This window comes from Ambystoma mexicanum, chromosome 7p (assembly GCF_040938575.1).
Source record: "Ambystoma mexicanum isolate Mex_15411 chromosome 7p, UKY_AmexF1_1, whole genome shotgun sequence".
NCBI lineage: Eukaryota > Metazoa > Chordata > Amphibia > Caudata > Ambystomatidae > Ambystoma > Ambystoma mexicanum.
The window spans coordinates 254602557-254624067 of NC_090939.1; the positions used below are offsets into that span (position 1 = coordinate 254602557).

A 21511-nucleotide genomic window follows, 5' to 3' on the forward strand; every position below is an offset into this window, starting at 1 on the left:
TGTGAGTTTTTAAGTGGCGCCCTTCTGCGCCTCTCCCCCTCCCCTGAGATGTCTTCTAAGAGTTAATCCTGTGGTTGAGTTGATCATCTGGTGAGTGGTTTGCTGGGTCTACAGGTTTTTCTAATAGTTGGTTCAGTCGCGCTACTTTCCAAGGGCTGATAAGCATTGTGGGTCCTATGGATAGTTGGGTAAATGGCAGTGTCGCTGTTAAAGGGATAGTTCACTCAATTTCATTGTCTCAAAAGATGGGCCTTAATAAATATATCCAACATATTTGTAAAGAACATTCCTATGTAAAATGGGGGAAATAAGGCTCAAAATTTTGAAATGGGAGGGGGTATACATTTTGTGAAATGAAGCAGCCTCCTTTTGTTCATGTTGAGCTCTCCTCTCATGGCACTAATCTAGCAAAAGCCCCGTTCTGTGAGCTTTTGCTTACTGCTGCCAGAGAGCAGAGCTTAACACGAAGAGGAGGCCTCTGTATTAATTGCCTTGACTGTCTTTGTTTCCTGTGCTCCCAAGTCCCAGCGCAGCACAGAAAACCTAAAATGAAAGGCACGGCACAATTATAAGTAACACACTATTGTATTTATAATTGCCGGTACTTTCGCTTTGAGTCCCAGGGCAGGAAGGAGTCTGACAGCATTCTCTGCTCTCTGGCCATAATAAGCTAAAACTCCCAGTAGGGGGCTTTTGCTTCATTAGTGCAGCAAGAGCAGAGGCGTATTAATTAGAAAAATGGATGCCTTCTAGTACTTGCAATTCTTTAATTAGAACCTCATCAAGAAGAGTTGAGCCTATTGCTCAAATGTACTTGCAATGCTGGCGCACACGGTAATACAGATGGGCAAAGGTCTGTAGCAGCTCAGGAAGGTGGGTGAAGTGATGAAGAATACGTTCCCACTATTCGTAGATGGTCTCCCCAACAGGGCAGAACAGGTTTCAGAGTTCGGGAATAGTTTGCTAGTTCGTAATAGCAGTAGAAAGGAGAGGGGCCCTCAGGGACCACTTGTGCGTAAAAATGGATGGATGTGCTAGGGGCCACCGGTAATGGTTCGAATTACTCACCGACCCTGGCGCACTGCAGACCAAACTTCGGCAGTCGAGTTTACTTCGGTTGCAGGTTCAAATGCAGCAATCTCGCAGCTCTACACTTTCAGTGACGCAGATACTGCGGTGATTCCCAAAGTGGACAGTAGTGTTTTCTCCGCTCCTGGTGGATGGATCAGTAAAATAGTAGTGGGATAAAAGATAAAACAATAGTGGGTATGTATATATATATATATATATATATATATATATATATATATATATATATATATATATATATATATATATATATATATATATATATATATATATATATATATATATATATATTATGGATCTCTCTCTCTCCAGGTCTCCCCACTGATCTTTATATCTTGGTTCATCTTCTGGGAGGAAGCCTAGCTGGCAGGATTTTGCAGGGAGCATGTGTCCGTCTTGGAAACAAGACTACACTGCGCAGCACAGTTGTGATGTCCAGTGCCAGAGCTTTGAAATCCGGCATGAAGTGCTATAAGAAACCAATATTGATTCATGTGGCACCAATGTATGGCGGTGTGAGTGAAAACACTGGGCAGTCGCATAGGTGTGCCTTTTTTGTTTTTTGGTGTAAAAGGGACTTGTTAGTATCTGATGGCAAAGATCAGAGGGTGGAATGGAAGTTTGTTAGCAGTACTGCGACATACAGGTTCTTTTCTTCAGCATCAAGTCCTTCAATACTTAGCTTGATCCACGCCAGTAAGTAGTGTTTGGAGATTTTCCATGGGGTGTGGGTCTTTAGTTGCATAATTTGGAGAGCATGATGAGCTTGAGGAATTGCTACATGGAGGTCCTAGCAGAGCAACCCATGGTTAACTGTGAGGTGAAGTAGGGTGGTTAACTGGTACTTTACATGCGTTTCATTTACACACAGAGAGAATGTCGACACGCTTTATTTTATATAAAAAAATATAATCTTTACCTTTCTTACGTAAAGGGAAAAATCACTTGTAAGTACACTTTTTGTAACCGTTTGCCACAATGTATCAGTAAGTAGAACAGTTTCAAGAAATACAGTAAGAATATTTGCTAGAAAAGAAAACGGTATCCAGTAGGAAACATGGTTTTCCCATCTATGCCCACAAGTTAAGAGACCACGGTAGATTAAGTTGTGCATATTTGGAACAGTCTTTCAGCGATAATCTCCCAAGGAGCAGTTCAAGGAGTTCAGTGTGGTGAGACCCAAAGAAGACCCTTGATTAAAAGGCCCAGGGATGAAGATGCAAATGGAGGAAAAGCTTGCCAGCAGTGCTGGAGAGTCCGAATTCCAGCAGTATGAGGTGTGTGGCAAAGGGAGTCTACTTTTACACCACTCAGGAGGCTAGTGAGTGAACTTTGCACCCATCAACCAATAAGAATCTAATTGCTCAGACATCTAATGACCGACTCCAAGCACACCCATGGATTCTGGAAGGGTCCCCTCACACAGATCAATCCACAGTATGGTGGACTGGCATTTTTGCCTGCCAGTTGGAGCTGGTTTCAGGCTGAACAATGCCCCAGTTCCAGGGCTACGTGCTGTTTATAGAAATGAGCCTGACCGATATAAAGCAGATGAGTGGCCAGTCGTGCCGAGGAGGAGCGCTCGGAGAAGTGTGGGAGGCTGGACTCTGGAGGAGCAGCTTCATGACTGAGTGTTTGGCCCAAAACAAGAGTGAACAGAAAGCTGGCTAGTCAGCCTGGATGGGATAAAAGGAAAAAGGGCGTACCGCAAAAGCGGGGGAACATGCGTACAGCTGTTGTACTGGCAAGGCCAAAATGCAGTATTTATAAACACCAAGAAAGGAGGCATGGCGGACACGGGCATCAATACTGTGGGGGGTGGGGGGTGAACGTTCCTATGGGAGGGCTATCAGCTCAACTAAAAGCAATATGGATACAGTTGCTAGCTGCTCAGAACACCCTCGTGGGGCCTTTCATATTACGCGGCTATTCTAACACAGAAACAAAGTAACAAGACGCGCTGCAGACCGTGCAGGGGATTGCACACAGCAGAATTGCTCTCATTGTAATGAGGAAGGTGGCAGAGCAGGTTACACGATGCCCAACATAGGCTAACACTGAACAGTCAGGACAAGAGGGAGGCTGACCACCAGTAGCAGTGTGAATGAAATGCACATAAGGAGTGTTACTCTTTGCAGACCGGCAACTGCAGCTGCTACGGGCACAGTGTGTTGAGTGGACATATAACTGTTGGGGGCACGACTACAGTAGCCATGCTCTCCCTCACAAAGTGAGAGACTCTGAGGGGGGGCTGTTTGTATTTAACCAAGTCGGGCAGCTGATCACACGAGAGGTACGGCAGCCCACGTGAGGAAGAGCTGCGGTGAAGGGCTGGACATTACACAGAATCATACCCTCTTGGCATTTGCACAGCCCAGATTGGTGCAGTTTTGGCTCCGACAAGCCATGGAGGAGACCAAAGTGGCCAACTAGGAGCTATGGGGGGCAGCCATTGTGAGACCCACAGGCTGACTGGAAGAGCCATAAAACATGTAGGAGGTTAAGGAGCAGGGAATGAAACACGACAGTGCATACAGGAGGATTGTTACAGGAAGTTGGAGAGTCTAGGCGAGAGGCCTACTGTGGTGGCAGCAAGAAAGGGTTCAAAAGGGTGAAACGGACAGATAGCTCCCACCTCAAGGAGGCCTCAAAAGAACTTGAAGATGCGAGAACACCTCGGAACTAAACGAGACCTGGGGTACACACCGTGTAAGATGAGGTGAAGCCGTCTGAGGCACCCTGTGTCGCTATGCCATAACAGACCAACAGTGGACTGCATCAATTATAGCGAAAGGAAGAACTGCAGAACTCAAAAGAGCAGCAATGGTGTCTAAGCCGAATAAGACCAAGGGGGAAACAATCATCAATGGACATTTTCGCTAAACCAGCACACAACGGAAGTTGCAAAAACAACGGGGCATGGAGTGCAAGTACAGAAGCCCCCAGATGGAGTGATCCACAGATCCTGGCGGCCACTGCAGTGCTGAACACCCCTGGAGTTCAAAATTGACGCTGTCAGTATTGACAACAATCTCCTCTGACAAGATGTCAGAGCACTGGCAGAGCACACAAGAGTAATGGAAAAAGAGGTGAAGGCTAACACAAGAAATTGCACTACCAACACCAAGGAAGTTTCCAAGCTACAACAAGATGTCAGGAATTTAGAGAATAGGGCAGAAGAGGCGGAAGGGCGGGCACGCAGGAACAACGTATGCATTGTTGGACTCCCTGAGGGTGAGGAAGGCTCAGACCTGACAAATTTAATTGTAAACATGTTGCTGCAGGACATGGGTGCGGAGTCGCTCACCCAGGGAATTCAAAGTTGAAAGGGCGCTTAGGGCTCTGTTGAGAAGACCACCATCAGGGGCCCCACCTCAACCGGTTGTTGCCAAGATACTGAACTATAGAAACTTGGGAGAGGATCCTAGAACTATTCTGGAAAGGGTGAACGATTAGCAGAGCATCGACGACCATCACGGCATACCCGGATTATACTTTCTTGGTAAACATAAGCAGAGATTGAAAGATGTGTCGCTCAAAAGGAGGTTACGTGCAGCAAATCTTAAAGACATGCAGTTATACCTGGCAAAGATTACGGTCTACATAAGGACCAAGCTGTCTATTTTGAGACCCCTGAAGATGTGACTAAATGGATGGATGCGTTAAACTTCCCGTCTGAAGCAGACGACCCGGCAAAGAGCGGAAGTGATAAGTGAACCTGCGTTGCCTGAATAATGTACATTTGAACAGTTCAGGGACTATTGTGTAGTGATTAGACTAATTTTGGAGTGAAACTAAAGCATAGTACTAAGCGATTGGCGACCTGCAAGAACACCAGTGTTGTCTAGATATAGACGGCGCCAGAAGCACGTTATCACCCCCCCCCCCCCCCCCAATTAGATTAGTTGGGTGCTAGTAGCTTAGTATCCACCGCTGCACTCTGAGTGCCGGCAGTAGAGCGGCCATAGTAACGAGATGCAGGAATTCCTGAGCTCAGGATTTGAAGCTGGGCAACTGTTTGGGACAGTGGGGAGGGATTAAGTTGGGATAGTTGGCCTACAGTGTCACACTACTAGAAGAGGGGGGAGGGGCAAATGGGAGGAAAACAGCAGACAAGATTAAAGACAATGGGTGAACTAAAGATAGCAACCTGGAATGTCAGGGGGTTGAATAATTCTGTCAAGAGGAATAGAGTAATGGCATATTCAAAATGCCCAAAAATAGATATAGCCCTATTGCAGGAGACGCATTTGACCAAATATAGACAAGGGACATTGGCATGAAAATGGGGGGGGGGGTTTGGGGGCTGTGACCCCGAGTTCTACATACTCTGCATATGCCAGAGGTGTGTTAATATGGGTGGCGCTGACTGTCCCGTTCAAAGTGCTGCAGACCTATCCAGATACAGATGGCAGGATGATTGTATTGCAGGCATGGTGGAACAAAGGGAAATATGCGTTAACACATGCTCCAAACCATGATACAGCAGCATCTGATCCTTGTATGCCAAGATAATCCTTTACAGAGATGGGGTGTTAATATCAGGTGGCAATTTCAATTGTATGTTGGACCCATTGCTAAACGGGTCGGATGGAAAATGTGCTCACCCAAACCCGGCAGTGAAGGCCCTGAATACACTGCTACACGCCTTCAAGTTGGAAGACGTGTAGAGATTGATGCATCAGCAGGACTGTGTGTACTCCATATAATGCCCTACAAATCTCTACACAAGCTTAGATTATATGATGGTGGGTGGCAAATTGTTAGGGGAGTTTGTATGTGTGGAATATAAAGCGAGGGTCCTCTCGCACCATGCTCCTCTGGTTGTTATGTGGCAAGCTCTACCCTCGAGGGCCAGGATTCCAACTTAGAGATTCAAGGTTGAGTCACTAAGTGATGCGGGGTTTCAGGAACATCTAAGAACAAAGTGAAGGACTATTTTTCAACAGAACACAGGCAGTGTCAATTCAGCGAGTACACTGTGGGAGTCCTTCAAGGTAGTGGTGAGGGGAGTGGCCATATCACAATCTAAAGGAATGCAAGACGTTATTTTATGGGAATTTCGAGGGGTAGAAGACCGGCTAGCAAATATAGCACACACAGGAGACTGGTCCCTAGCAGAAGCAAAGCAAGTAATGCAATTACAACAAGAATGTCGGAAACAGTGGGACCGATTGAGTAATTTAAGCTGCATGAGGTACATAGAGAGACAACACGCAGAAGGGGACAAGCTAGTGCGATTGTTAATAAAAGCGAGAACCAATCGGAGCAGTAGCGGGGAATAACTGGGAACTGCGTGAGTCGCAGGAGGGAGTGAACAAGTGCTTTTATGGATATTACAAACAATTATATGAGGAAACCTCAGGGTGCGATGTAGCAGAAATACAGGAAGCATTGTCTGAAATTAGACTACCCAAACTAGGCACGATAGATTGGAGGTTCCCATTACGGTAGAGGAGCTAGAGTACGTGATTAAATGCAGACGTGCTCCCCAGAAAATCTTAAAAAGAATATAAGGCAGATATCCTAATGCCACTGCTGGAAATGCTCAATGAATTGCTGGAGATGGGCAGATTGCCTGGATCATTGAGAGAATCGTTGCTAGTCCCCCCCTCTTGAAACCAAATAAGCCAGACACAGATTGCGGCTCGTATAGGCCCCTTTTGTTACTGAACCAGGACAGGAAGATACTTGGAGCAGTGATGGCACTCAGACTCTGGCTGATTATCGCTAAGCTTATACATTCAGATCAGACCGGATACGTCCCACATGCGAATATTAACAGTAATTTACGTAGATTGCATCATTTGATCGATTGCATCATGTGATGGATTGCACTAAAGGTGATACCGACGGTTTGGGGGGGGGCATCGCTAAATGCCGTCGAGGCGTTTGATTTGGTCAGATGGCCATGGCTGCTGGCTGTGTTGCAAGGGTTTGGTATGGGACCGACATATTAAATGGGTGAGACTGTTGTACAGTGAACCAGTGGCTAGGGATAAAACGTGAGAGACGATTTCATAAGTCGCAGTTAAGTAAAGGTACAAGACGGGGCTGTCCGTGGTCTGATTGCTGTTTATATTAGCGTTGGAGCTGCTGGAAATCCATATTTGAGAGGAGTATGGGGAGGCTGGGATAGAAACGTCGGGAGGACGACCTTTTGATATCATTGTACACGGATGGTCTACTACTCTACTTGCAACACCCAGAGACACACATGCAATATATTTTAGACATGCTAGAGCGCTACACAGCCTTATCGGGCATAACGATTAATCTGCAAAAGTAGAGTCTGTTTCCGTTGGAGAATACAGGAGAAGCAGGTGCGAGGGCTGCCAGTGGTGCCAATTAAGTGGGAATTGGACACGTTTTGCTATTTGGGAGTGAATATCATGATCCTCAGTTAGAACATCCACAGAACACAGTAAAAGCACTGAACAGGATTGAAAAGTCCATATCCCTTTGGGCAAGATTATTATTATGATTCTAGGACGCGCGGCTGAAAATGGTGGTACTCCAAGACTTCACAAATGACCCGTTTGCAATACCAAGATCGTTTTTCAATAAACTGCACAGCACATGTAGGCACTTCCTGTGGTGTAACTCAAGATGTAGGGTGGCACTGTGGAAACTCCAGAATGCGTACGACCTAGGGGAGATAAAGCTACCCAATTTCAAGGTTTATTTTGTGGCTAGTCAGTTGCAATTTGTAGCCAAGTGGCTGGCAGATGAACAACCGTGCGAGTCACGACTGTTAGACAACAGGGGCGCAGCCTTTTTACCTAAAGGAAATAATATGGATGATTAACTCTCGCACAGTCTGCTTACCCAGGTTCATGAGATTGGGGTGTGTAATGTGGCATAGAGCTGGTCAATTGATGGGGGATGTTGCACCATATTCCCTGCAGTTCCCGCTAGTGGCATTGGAGGGAGGAAGTGACAAATTGAGGTTAAATGTCAGGAAGTACTGGGAACCTAATGGGGTAGTGACTGTCGGAGACTTGGTTAAGGAGGGGGTGCCTAAAGAATTTGGGGACTTGGTGCAGGAAGACTGAGTGCACCCAGGTCAGCACCTGACACACTTCTGCCTACTTCAGATTCTCAGGAGTAGATGGCCAGGGACGGATGACTCGCTGCAGCCAGATGAAAAGATGGAATCATTTTAGGATGTGTCGGAGGGAGAGGGCATGACTTGTTGAATGTAAGTTATTAATGTCCAAAGTGCGCAAAGGGTTGGAACATAAGAGACAATGGGAGGCGATCTGAAGGAACCAATGACGGATGCAATGTGGATTAGAGCTATGGTGTACCATAAGGTGTCTAGGAACACTAGGCTCCAGCAGCGCCAACTGTACATAACCCACAGAGCGTATTTAACCCCTAACAGAATAGCATAGTTTGGCCAGGCAGCTGTACAAACTTGCATGTGGGAGGTGGATGCAGATCAGATTCATATGTTCTGAGCCTGTATAGAAATTGATGCATTAGTGAAAGCAGTTGTTGCCTTAGATACTGGATCCCCCCTCGTGCTTGTTTACTAGGGGTCATTACAAGACCAAAGAGAGCCAAACATGAGTAAACTAGCATATATATATTAGCGAAACGTCGGATAGCGATGAAATGCAAGGTGCAGACGAGACCTAGTTCAAGTACGGCGGAAGGACCTTCTAAAATCAGCAAATACAGAAACTATGGTGTGAAGCAGTGGATAGGACCTAGGACCAGGGAGAGGGAGGGGTGGAAGCTTGGAGACAGTTCATCGAGGATTTGGTCGCCTCCACGCTAGAAGTTGAAGTACCCGAGCAAAGTCCGGTACAGTGAAATACAGACAGCAAGTTTTCTGGGAGCAAGAACAGCGAAGTGGTGGAATTATGTGGTGTCAAGTAGGTCAGGGTAGGGGTGGGGGTAGTTGGCGGGGGTGTTAGGTTATAAACAAACGATGATGGTAAAGTAACATGACAAATATTGTGATTCTGTGTCCAAGTTGTTGGATTGTATTTAAAAAATTAAAATTGTTTAAAAAAAAAATATTGACTTCCATTTGCTTGTAGCTCCCAGAGGATTACTACCTGGCAGACGAAGGGCCTCTACTGGAAGAAATGGCTGAAGAAGATGAAGATATCGATCTGTACAATGAGGTTACTTTTGGCCTTGGTAAGAGCTCTGGTTTACTTCTCCCTAGGAAGATGTGGTTGGCGCAATATTGGCTTTGTGGTCTTGCACATGGTGGCTCAAAATGATGAACAACATCCCTTTTTTCCAGTGCAGTGATGTACCCTTAAGTGAATAATTTGTGAATGTTCCGGTAAAAGCTCTGATAAGCGATGGCATTATTGATTCCTAGCTGATGTGTTACAAGGATTTGCAGTCCAGGGAACTAGTAAGGTGGTTATAACCAAATGTTAATCCATTCTGATAAGTGTTCCATGTGTTAATATCCCCGCAAAAATATAGCTGCTATAAGAATTGCGCCATATTTTTGCGGCAATATTAACCCATGAAACCTGCAGGGGACACCCCACAACACCTGCTCCCATTTACCCCAAAAATGATCCCCTCGAATATCGCCTTTGGCCGTTCCTGACAAATATATATATATTTCTATTTTTTCTGGCTGATTTGGTGCAGCCTTTAATATATAAAATATTTTTACCAACCTGCCAGTTCTCGCTCCTGAAATCGTGGGGGCTTTTCATTCCCAATTCCTCTTTAATCCTGCCCCTTGTTCCCATAACCATCCCCCCCTCCCCTCCACCACGCATATGAACACACATAATGTGCCTTACAACACATTGTGTATAGGCACGTTATAAATATCCAGCACTTTCTCTGCAGCACCCTCCCCGCCACAATACGAACACTACCCCTCAACATACACAAATACTTACCGGCAACCAACTTCCGTCTTCCCCCTGCATGCATTTGTGTTGGACAGAGGTATGACAGTTCGATTTAGAAATTCTGCTCCGAGCGGTCTTTTTAAATCTTGTTTTTTTTCATCCTAAAAATAGTGATTTTTCACTCTGTACAGGTTTTTACTAAACCAGCGATGCAGTGGCTTTAAGTTATGACTTAAGTACAAAATGGCAAGGTTTCTGTTGGTTAAATGCGGTCTCCTAGTAAATAAGCAGTAGATATAAAGTGTATGGTCAGAGACCGAAGTGCATAGTGTCTCAAAGCAGTGGAGAATGTCGGGATGTATGTGTGAAACATATCCTTTCCTAATCTCTGACAGTAAATTATGAAAGGCGATTGTTGGGAAAATTCCATTGTTGTTCTGTCCAATTATTTGAGATATAGTCACTAACAAAAACATTGTTAAAGGGACGTTATGTATAAATTGCACTAATAAAAACATATGCAATTCATAAATTTTGTTACAGGGACATTATGGTTGCAGGTAAAACCTGAAAAACCCCAGAAATTCGCCAGTTATGGTAAGCTAAGCAACCATAACTCGGGCTACCACTGTGCACTGCAAGGACTAACACCCATGACATCAGGCTTTCTCCATTTGCGGACCAAATAAAAAATGACGCACACACATCAGTGTCTGCATAATGCAATAGAAAGTTATGCAAGTGATCGGAAACAAAACGCATGATCTGGGCAAGTGCCTCCTTCATCGCAAACAACACTGAAACCTGTGTAACATGCTGTGCAATTTTGCCTCCACGATGAACAATAATAATATTGGCAAGATTGTGTCTCACAAGTGTCGCACAGACAAACCAAATCAGTCACTTCATTGTAGGTACTCCATAGCACTACACATACATATGATCGATTCCAAAATGAGCAGCCACTGCAGTGTTTTCCATTCAATTTCAATGTATTTAGAACTCCCCTAAAACCCGCACAATGTGGCTTGTGAAACGCACAGCGATAACTGCACTCTCTGCATTTCTGTCGAAAAATACACTGTGTACCACAGTCTGTGCGTACACACCATACCCAGAAACCTTATTGACCAATCACGTAGCCTCTACAGGCCAATTTCTATGGTAGTCATATGCAAAAGTGGCGTATCTGAACACATGCCACCCTGCAACTATAGCGATATTCGCAGATTATTTCCTGCTGTGCATGCGCGGGAGTGGGGGAATAACTTTCAACCAGTGTAGGGGACGCAGTTAGTTGTGGCGGCTCTTAAAAGAGCCTTTTGTTAATATTTTCTTTTTTTTTTAATTTTTTTTAAGGTGCTTCCATAGAAACACTTGTAAGTAATTTTGTGTTTTTCATTGTCCGCTCGCATTCTTACAATAGGGTCTTCAGTGTAGCCTTGTCACGATCCATGCCCCTGATCCCCTCAGATATAACAGCCCCCTGGCAGCAGTGGGGCTAAAGTCCTTCACACTGGCCCCAAGGGCCTTAAAACTCCATTAGAAACATACATGGAATCAGTCCTGGCGCCTTTGCCTTTGGCGTCAGGCTCATTATCAGGAATAAAGCAATACCAGTTTTGGACCTTAATCCAACATGGAGGCCTATTACACAGCTCAGTTCCTTGGAACCAAGCCATGCGGTCTAGTGTTTTGTATGTGGCTGGGCCTGGAACAACTACTTGGCCTGGAACAACTTTTCTTGGGCTATTTAAACCACACCCAAACAGCAGAACACGCTTTGTTATTCTGCACTCCTGCAGCGTAACGCTCACCGTGTCCAGCTCCTGCTCATCTGCTTCTCTGGGGGGCCCGATTCTGAATCCCTAGATCCAGATTCCATTAATAACCTGGAAGAACAAGAACAGCATTAGCGAGCAAGAACACTTGCCTGTGAAGTAACCGGCCTTGAATCCATCCTGCGCTTCGCTTGCTTCTCCCATCTCTGGGTTTTACCGCAACCTGCAAGGGAGAAGGAACAAGGTCCGCATTAACAAAGCACTTACCTGGGCAAGCAGCGCTTCGATCGCTCGTCACTCCGGAACATCACTGCAACCTTTACAAAGAAGAAAAGAAAACATAGGGTAGCAATTGACACCAATTAACAGTGCAGCGCTCTGCATCAATAACTCACGTGGTCTTCGCCATCGGTGCGTCAACTCTGAGATCGCAACCATCCCTGTGAAAACAAAGAGATTGTTAGGGAATAGCGTAGTGGAGCAAGATGCCGAGAAGACAGAAAACGGAGGGAAAGATAGAGCCAGAATAAAGACGGAAAAGACATTTTAACTCACCTGGAAGACAGCAAGCAGAGTCCGTGTCACAGCCGGTCTGGACATGACCTAAGGGCACACGGACCAGTGAAGCATCTAGGTCCACGGAACGCCCGCACCAACCATGCGCCCCTGCACAGGGACGCAGGACCGAGTTCAATGCACAAAAACCTAACGTGACCAATAACCCCAAGGGAGGGGATTTGGACCAGAGGGCGGTGGGAGTCCAACCATCCCTATATTGTTCTAGAAGTCTTATTTCCTTCTATAATTTCTATAATGTTTCTACTACCCCAATGTACCTGGAATAACAGAGTTTGACTCCGGTTCGTCGATGGATCCTTCTTGAGCGGCTCCCTTTACAGCGGGAGCCACGGATCGTCATCCCTTGAAGAAAGTGAACTCTGCATCGAGGCGGCAGCTTTGGTCCCAGTGGTGCTCGTCAACGACGGAGCAAAGACGTCCTGCAAGGAAGAGGTGTGCTTGGCACCTCGGTGTTGATAGTTCAGGACTGCAAAGAGTTGGGAAGAACTATGGCCCAGCAATGGCGTTGAGGAGTCGGCGTGTCTACGTTCTTTGGGTGGCGGGAAAGCCACCGGCGGATGCTCCTCGGTGGTCCCCGTCTCCGGTCGGCAGCCTGTTGAGGATCTGACTTCCAGGGCATTTTCGGCGAAGGTTAGCAGTGCTCGATGGTCCCTCGGAGCACGGGAAGAGGGTGCCTAACCAGGTCCTCTCTTGGATCAGTCCCGACAGCTTTCGGCAAAGACAGACAGCAGTCAACCTTCTTTAGGCTCGGCTTCGAGATTAAGCGTCCGTTTCAACTTCAGCTTCTGAACGAATTCTAGCACCGAGAGGACCCCAGATATGCTAGTTGATCTCTCATTCATTCTGCTGGGTCACACTCAGGCAACCAATCACTCAGAAGGGCATTCAGCAGTCAGTCAGCCAATCGGCATGCAGTGCATTCAGGCCATACTCCCTCTCAGACACTCGCAACAAGGAATGTATATTGGGAGAAGTACCCAGCCATTCAACACTACACACTGCATTCGTACCAGTTTTGGGCAGGGCTTTCTCAGTCATTGATCCACAACAAGAAGTGCATATTGGTCACACTCCACACACTCCATTCACCCAGGTCCCACCCACAGGGTGTACCCACAACATAGTCACTGGGAAGGCTCCAGCCAGTCTGGCCTGGACTTCACAACAACACCATATATGGAACTGCCAGTCAGGGCGAAGGGACGGAGTCAGGGCTTCCCAGGACTTTGGGAAAACAAGGTAACATGCAGTAGAAAGCAAGAGGCCACAGGGGCCATCTTGTTTCCTATCAGGAATCAAATGATTCCAATGGCAGGGCCTGGGTATCCCAAAATGGAGCACCTGAAGTTCCCTCCAATGCATTTCCAGCATCACACCGCACTAAACAAACATGATTGCCACCCTTTCCTGTGATGCACACCCTGAGCACCTGATTGGAAAAAGGCCATAGTCCCATTTCCATTGGCCAGCATGGTGAGAAATGCAGAATGTGGCACGTACGCTTCCCCAAGTACCGGGAGGGCTGCGCCCCAGTAAAGCAGGACTCCTCCTTTTTCCCCCTTGCCACTCCAGCCATGCATACAAGGCGCTAGGCCCTTCCCACATAAATCGCACCATAGTACAGGCTATGGTTAAATGCTCATGTCATGTGCACTGCACTCAATCTGCAATTCAGCCTGCCAGCTTTCACCCTGGGCACATATTTGCAACCCTGGCTTCATAGCATTGTGTTGGGTGTGCTGAACGGTATGTAGGAGCCAGTGTAAGTTAGCCATAGTTTACATGTGTTCTGCTGAGCACAGCCTTTCATGCTGCAATATCTTTTACAGAACACGGTATGTAGGATGCCGTGTATATTAACCATAGGTTACATGTGTGCTGCTGAACACGTCCTTTCATGCTGCAATATCTTAAAGCACTCAGTAATGCAAGGGGCTTATAAGGTGCAAACCATATGAAATGCACATGGTGGCATGTGGCGCCCTATTGTGCAACAGAGGTAATGATGTACACCATATGCTAATTTAAGCATAGCTGCTCTGTACACAATGTCCTCCACAACCATTGTGTAAAAGTCACCAACTTCAAATGCATGCAGAGTGACAACTGCATGGCTGCAATAGGTTGTGGTGGCTGTTATAAAGGCCTAGGCTGTTGGGTGCAGGTGTGGTGAAAGGTATGTGGGAGGCTGTGTGCATTGGCCATGTTTTACATGTGTGCTGCTGAGCTCGTCCTTTCATGCTGCCATATCTTGCAGCACTTCCTAAAGTAAGGGTCTTCTAAGGACCTAACCATAGCAAACACAAATGGTAAAATGTGGCTCCCTATGGTGCAACAGGGGCAATGATGATCCTAATGTACGCATAGCAGCTCACTTCTGCTGCTCTACCAAGTCTACAATGTCCTCCACAACCATTGAGTACAAGTCATCAACCTGACATGAATGCAGACTGACTAGTACATGACTGCATTCCATTGTGGTGGCTGTGATGAAAGCGTAGCCTGCTGGCTGGGTGCATGGACCAACAGTCTAGGCCTTTCCCACCACCCCCCTCCACCCCACACAACCTAACCAAGCCATGCAGGCGAATGTGTAGACATGTTCCACAAATCAGAAAGGCAACATGGGCACCAGCACGTCTACCCAACCTCCGCACCCTAAAGCAGGAATGCATGCACACAGGTTCCACTTACCGTAATGCACAAACCTACCATGGTTTTCCACCGCTACCCACTTCCATTCAGAAACGACTGTAATAATGCCAACCAAACACAATCGTCACAACATTGGTCCTGCTCTCCACACTGTACTACGTGCACACAAGCAGTGCTGCAGAGTGCACTGCAACACTTACTAATCTGCGTAATGCACACTACGCAAGCACATTTGAGAACCAGTTGCACCGTAACCTCTTCCATATTTACACTATTCCTAGCGTACCCAGTGGACACAGTACATATCCACCCATATATCCACAACTGTACAATGTTCTACCAATCACCGCACCGATGCAACCAACAATGTGTGCAATGCAGCCAAACTACACACAAAGCGACATGCATTAAATGGGCTACGGACTTGCCACACACAGCACACCATACTACACCCTATCTGTAAGCGTGCATGTCTTGTGGAATGCATTCCCATTCTGCAAATGTGCCTGCCAGCACTCCTCACAGAAGGACCTTGCCGCTGCAGCTAGCATGCAATAACGAAGGCTGTCTGCAATGACTACACAAGATGTTTGCCTGTTGAGATAACCGAAAATTGGCGTGCTATGCACAGATACCGCTGGCACACCACTGTCTTCTTCTGAGATCTATCACTTGCAGCACTTTTCACTCCCCCACCCTTTCCATCCCTTCTTCCCACCACCAGATGCCGTAAACTGTTTTCCAGGCCTTTTCGCTGCCACACTGCCCTCGGAAACATGCTGGCGTTATCAAACTAGTCACGCACACCACCTCATCGTACACTGCAATGCAATTACATTTTTGACCTTGCGGTGAACAGGGAAAAGGGACGCCAGAGCAGAGGCAGGTAAGACTACCTTTAGTGGCCACACAGTTGCATACAAGAGGCAGAGCCATGAACACTGCGTTAGGGGCTTGGCACACACACACACACACACACACACACACACACACACACACCATAACACTGTCCTCCGATACACCATGGCGGCGTTTCCCAAAAACTTTGACGCACAGCACACTTCCCTCCAGCCAACCACCGGACGCGTCCAATGTTCGCCGACAGCACGGCGTACCGCAGGCCAATTAGACTTTGGTCCGCGGAGGCAACAGGGAAATGGGGCTGCGAAGCGGACCCAGATATCACTAATTTTTTGCAACATACATTTCAGTTCTTTACAACAAAAGTACTGGTCTGATTTCCACCAAACACACAAGCACGCTTTCTGACCCAAGCCCCCGCTCTTGCCACAAATTTGGTTAAAATCCATCCAGCCTGTAGCTTTGCGCAAAGTTTTTGCTCATTATCTATGGAAAATCTTTTTTGGCACCCCCCCTAAAACTTTGCCACCCCACCCCCCTGCACAAAATCTCACCCAATGTTGCGTAAAAATTCAGAGCCAGCCATATACTTTTTTTGCAAGTTTGATGAGCATTCCTCCAGGGGGAGCCAAGTTGTAAGCTGCCGAAAAAGTGCTCCTAAGAGTTGAGCAACTTAACCAGAACTACACAGCCACTACCGCATGCTGTGTAATATATGTTAACTTCGGGACCCTAAATGCCACCAGTGTTCTCCAGCATGGGGTCTGGCATGGATTCACATGCTCATGAATATTCCCCGTCGTCAGGCTGGGAATCCTCGGTAAAGAAAAAACCAGTATCAGTTTCGTTTCTGATCTGTCTTTCGTAGCAATAACCAATCACTGGTCTCTGCGTCATACTGACCACAGCCAATGACTGCCCTTTACCTAAGCACCGCCTCTGGCAGCCATCTTCAGATTTTTACCGCACGTTCATGTGTTGGGATCCTCGTGCTATTGCTCTCGAGCGTTAGTGCTATTTTTTCGCGCTTTTTTCACAAAAACTTCGATTCTTCGTTCAAAGAGCCTCAAGCTCCACCGATACTACATCCGATCTACGGGGACCCGTGTCGGATTCATCTGTGCCCCTCAAGGGTGAAGATTTCGTCGAGCTACGCTTCGGAGGACTCCAGAAGCTTCTCAGGCCCGGTCTCGGAGATGGCCCAGGAGAAGGGAAGCTCGACGCCCGGAAAGCTGTTCAGGGTCTGCCCTGGATGCCAGCTGCAGAACGTCTTTAAGGAGGACGAACACTCTTTCTGCCTTTACTGCCTTCATGAGGACAAAACGCACGTGGAGAAGGACTGTGCGTTTTGCGGCGACATGTCGGAACGGACCATGAAGGACCGTCATCAACGTCTCGCCAACTGGCTGCAGGGTAAGAGCCCGTCTGGCGAGAAGAAGAAGAAATCCGAGCGGTCTTCTAAGACCTTTGAGGGCGCCCCGGCGACGGGGGCCCAACATAAGGCCAAGCACCGCGAGTCCGCTGGCACCGGGAGCGCCGAACGGTCGGGCTCTACGGGCGCCAGGCAGGGCGCACCCTCCCCGGCACCATCAACCACGAGCCAACGCTCTGGGTCGGGTAAGAGGAAGGCCGAGCACCCGGCGAAGCTCCTGGAGAGGCCCCGGTCGAGCTCGAAGGCAGAGGAGGAGCGTGGCAGTGCCCCCTCCCTCAAGGACAAGGCGGTGAGCGCACCTAGGGTGGTGAAGGCCTTGATCCATCCGACCAAGCCCTCTATCGAAACGGTCGCGGCGGCCCTGGCCCAGCCTGTGGAGGCTACTCCAGTGGTGGCGACCTCAGGGCCCAGAATCTCCCTGCCTCCTCGGAGGGAGTCTTCTTTTATGCCCATCGATAGGACCCCCGTGAAAACCTCCGTGGAGAAGAAGGGGGGGGCAGGGCGTCGTCGTAGATTCGGCCTCAACCTCAGAAGAAGAGCTGGTCGAGGTCTTAAGCCACGGCCTAGGCGTGGAACAAGACCAGCCCGTCGGAATGGGTGCCGACGCAGGCGACGACGACGACATCGTCGAGGATGCCGACGGGGCCCCTGCTCGCCCGTCGGATTCCCCTCTGCCAGCGCCGCGAGACAACTCGGCGGCCATTTTGTTGGCCATACAGTCCTTATGCACTGAGATAAGGACGAGGCTACCGTTACCGACGGAGGAACCTCTCCCGTCGGGGGATCCAGAACCGGGACCTTCTGGTGTTCCCCCTGCCAAGAAAAGAAGGATCCATCCTCCACCTCCTTTTCAACCGTCGCGCCCCGTCCAGCCCTCCTCCCCGTCCACCCGAGGGGATGATACGGGGACTGACACGGCAGCGACGGGTACGGACGACGAGGCATACGACGAGGATTTTCCGTCGTCGCCCCCCACCAGGGCTTCTCCGCCCGACGAGATCGGATCTTTCCATTCCATGATCTCCAGGGCTTCCGAGCTTTTTCAACTCTGCCCCGAGGAGAAGAAAAAGGAAGGCTTCCTTTATCAGCGGCGCGAGGCCAAGAGGAAGACGGTCCTCGCAGTGCCTCTGTTGGACGACATTTGGGATGAGGGCCTTTCCCTCCTCAAGAACCCTTCCACGACGCCAGCTAGAAGAGACCGGTACGAGAAGAAGTACCGGGTCCCGGACACGGCCCCCCTATGCCTCCGGGCGCAGCCTACCCCGGACTCCGTCGTCTCCGCGGCGGCCAGGAAGAAAGCGGGGGGGGGGTGCGGCCTCCACATCGACTTCCCCGCCGGACGGCGAGGGAAAGAAATTGGATGCTATGGGACGTAGAGTCATCTCGTCGGCAGCGACGACGATTAAAGCGGCCAACGCCTTGGCTATCGTGGCCCGCTACGACAGGGAGCTCTGGTACAAGATGGCTCCCCTGCTGGATTTTCTGCCGGACGACAAGAGGGCTGAGGCCCTTGAGATCCTCCAGGAAGGTGAAGTGGCTTCGGACCACGCCATCACCGTGGCGACGGACATCGCCGACGCGGGGTTCCGCCAGCTAGGCAACGGCGTTTGCCTTCGACGTCGTGGATGGCTCAAAGCTACGGATTTTCGGCAGGACGTCCAGACCAGAGTCCTGGACATGCCCTTCGACGGGAACAACCTGTTCGGGAAGACGGTGGACGATTCCCTCCAGGCCATCAAGGCGGATACTGAGACGGCCCGGGCCCTGGGAGTCCTGCAGCAACGACGGACGCCCTTTCGGAGCGGCGGAGGCAAGGGCGCCTCCAAAGGTTCCGGTGGCGGTTTCGCTTCCTACCGTCAAGCGGCCCGCTCGTCGTCGCAAGAGGCCTACAGAGGACGAGGCAAGTCTAGCGGACCCCGCCGTCGTCGCCAAGGAGGTCAAGGCGGCAAGGCCGCGTCCAAGCAGGATTGAACCGGCCGTGGGGTCGGGCCCCCACCGAAGCACCCCGGTGGGAGGCCGGCTGGCGGGCTTCGTCAGCGTGTGGGAGTCCATCTCCACCGACCGTTGGGTGCTGGAGGCCCTGGCCCGGGGCCACGCGCTCGAGTTTCAAAGAAGGTGCCCGCGCGTCCCCCCCGTGGCCAGGAGAGAACTTCACGTCCCTCAACTTCTCCTGGAGGTAAAGGCGATGCTCAGAAAGGGCGCCATCGAACTCGTCCCAAAGAGGCTTCGGGGCTCCGGAGTCTACTCGCGATACTTCCTCGTGAAGAAGAAGACGGGAGGATGGCGCCCCATCCTAGACCTGCGACGGCTGAACAAGTTCATCAAGGCGCAGAAGTTCAGGATGGTCACCTTACAGCACGTCCTGGGTCAACTGGAGGAAGGAGACTTCCTGTCGTCGTTGGATTTGGAGGATGCCTACTTCCACATTCCAATCCTAAAGGGGCACCGAAAATTCCTCAGGTTCGTGGTCCAAGGGCGGCATTACCAGTTCAAAGCCCTTCCCTTCGGACTGCGGTCGGCACCCAGGGTATTCACCAAGTGCCTCGCACCGGTGGCGGCGCAGCTGCGCCGCGAGGGGATTCACGTCTACCCCTACCTGGACGACTGGCTCATCCGCGCCAAGACGAAGGAGCTCGCCGTGGTCCACACGGCAAGGACCGTCCAACTCCTCACGGACCTGGGATTCTCCGTGAACTACACCAAATCCCACCTGGTGCCCGCGCAAGTCGCACTGTTTCTGGGAGCGAGGCTCGACACAGTGTCCCTTCTGGCCTCCCCGTCGGAGGAGAGGACCAGGACCATCTTGGGCAAGGTGCAACGGATGCTGGTGGCCGACGCGGCCAAAGTGAGATCCATCAAGTCCCTCCTCGGGATGATGTCTTCCTGCATCTACCTCATTCCCATGTGCAGGCTCCGGATGCGCCCGTTGCAAGAATTCCTGGATGCGCGCTGGATCCAGACGACGGGCAGCTTCGAGGAAAGGATCAAGCTCGACGAGAGTTTCCGGCGAGCGATACGGTGGTGGGGCACCCGCGCGCATCTGACGGCGGGCATGGACTTCCAGACCCCAGCCCACCAGGAGACTGTGACCACGGATGCCTCCCTGGAAGGGTGGGGAGCGCACACCGAAAATCTGCACGCGAGGGGACTCTGGCTCCCGACGGAGAAGTCCCTGCATATCAACGTCCTGGAGCTCCGTGCAGTGTTTTGGGCCCTCAGGTCCTTCCTTCCGTCCCTGAATGGCAAGGTGGTGAGGATCTTCACCGACAACACCACCACCATGTTTTACATCAGGAAACAGGGCGGAACCAGGTCCCCAGCGCTGTCCAAGGAGGCGCAGGACCTGTGGCATTGGGCCGTCGCCCAAGGGATTTTTCTGGTGCCGTTTCATCTGGCAGGGATAAAAAACACCATCGCCGACTCACTCAGCAGGGAGCTGCGCTCGTGCCACGAGTGGGAACTACGGCAGGATCTAGTGGATCGCCTCTTCCGACGGTGGGGCACACCCCAGATCGACCTGTTCGCGACGGCGACGAACACCAAGTGCCGGAGGTTCGCCAGCAGGTTTCCCCAGACGAGGAGCATGGGCGATGCTTTCTCGTTCCCCTGGGAGGGCCTGTTCCTCTACGCGTTCCCTCCCTTGCCTCTGCTAATCCGGCTCGTCAACCAGCTCAAGAGGTCACGGTGCAGGATGATCCTCGTCGCACCTGCGTGGCCGAGGCAGATATGGTTCCCGGACCTTCTGGACTTGTCAGCGTCCCCGCCGATCAAGCTGCCGGCGGACGCAGACCTACTCTCCAGGGAAGGAGGCGCCATCCTCCACCACGACCCGAAGTCGCTGAACTTGCAGGCCTGGCTCCTGCAGCGCTAGAGTTTGGAGGATACGACATACCGGCCGATTGCAGAGAGGTTCTTGCAAAGGCCAGGGCGTCCTCGACTCTTAAATGCTACGGACACAAATGGAAGAGGTTCTCTGTCTGGTGCCACGCACAGAAGATTAACCCTCTACGGATTACGGCTCCCCAAGTACTGCCGTACCTGCTGACGCTGGCCAAAGCTGGACTGGCACACGCGTCCATCAAGATTCATCTTGCTGCGATCTCCCGATACACCAGAACCACGGGGCGGACGTCCTTGTGGTCTCATCGTCTGGTGAAAGAGTTCATGAAGGGACTATTCAGATCGTTCCCGCCGGTGAAGGCTCCGGCCCCGGCGTGGGAGCTCAACGTGGTGCTGACCAAGCTCATGGGACCTCCGTTCGAGCCTCTGCACTC

At 49.9% G+C, this 21511-nt stretch overlaps 1 protein-coding gene across 1 annotated transcript in view; it reads left to right on the forward strand.

Annotated features, from left to right (window-relative positions):
* PATL2 (PAT1 homolog 2) overlaps window positions 1-21511 on the forward strand; it is a 1529270-nt gene that overhangs the window by 137824 nt on the left and 1369935 nt on the right. The window contains exon 3 of the mRNA XM_069636258.1: window positions 9141-9243. Coding sequence (XP_069492359.1) covers window positions 9141-9243 — 103 coding nt within the window. The remainder of the gene's footprint in view (window positions 1-9140; window positions 9244-21511) is intronic.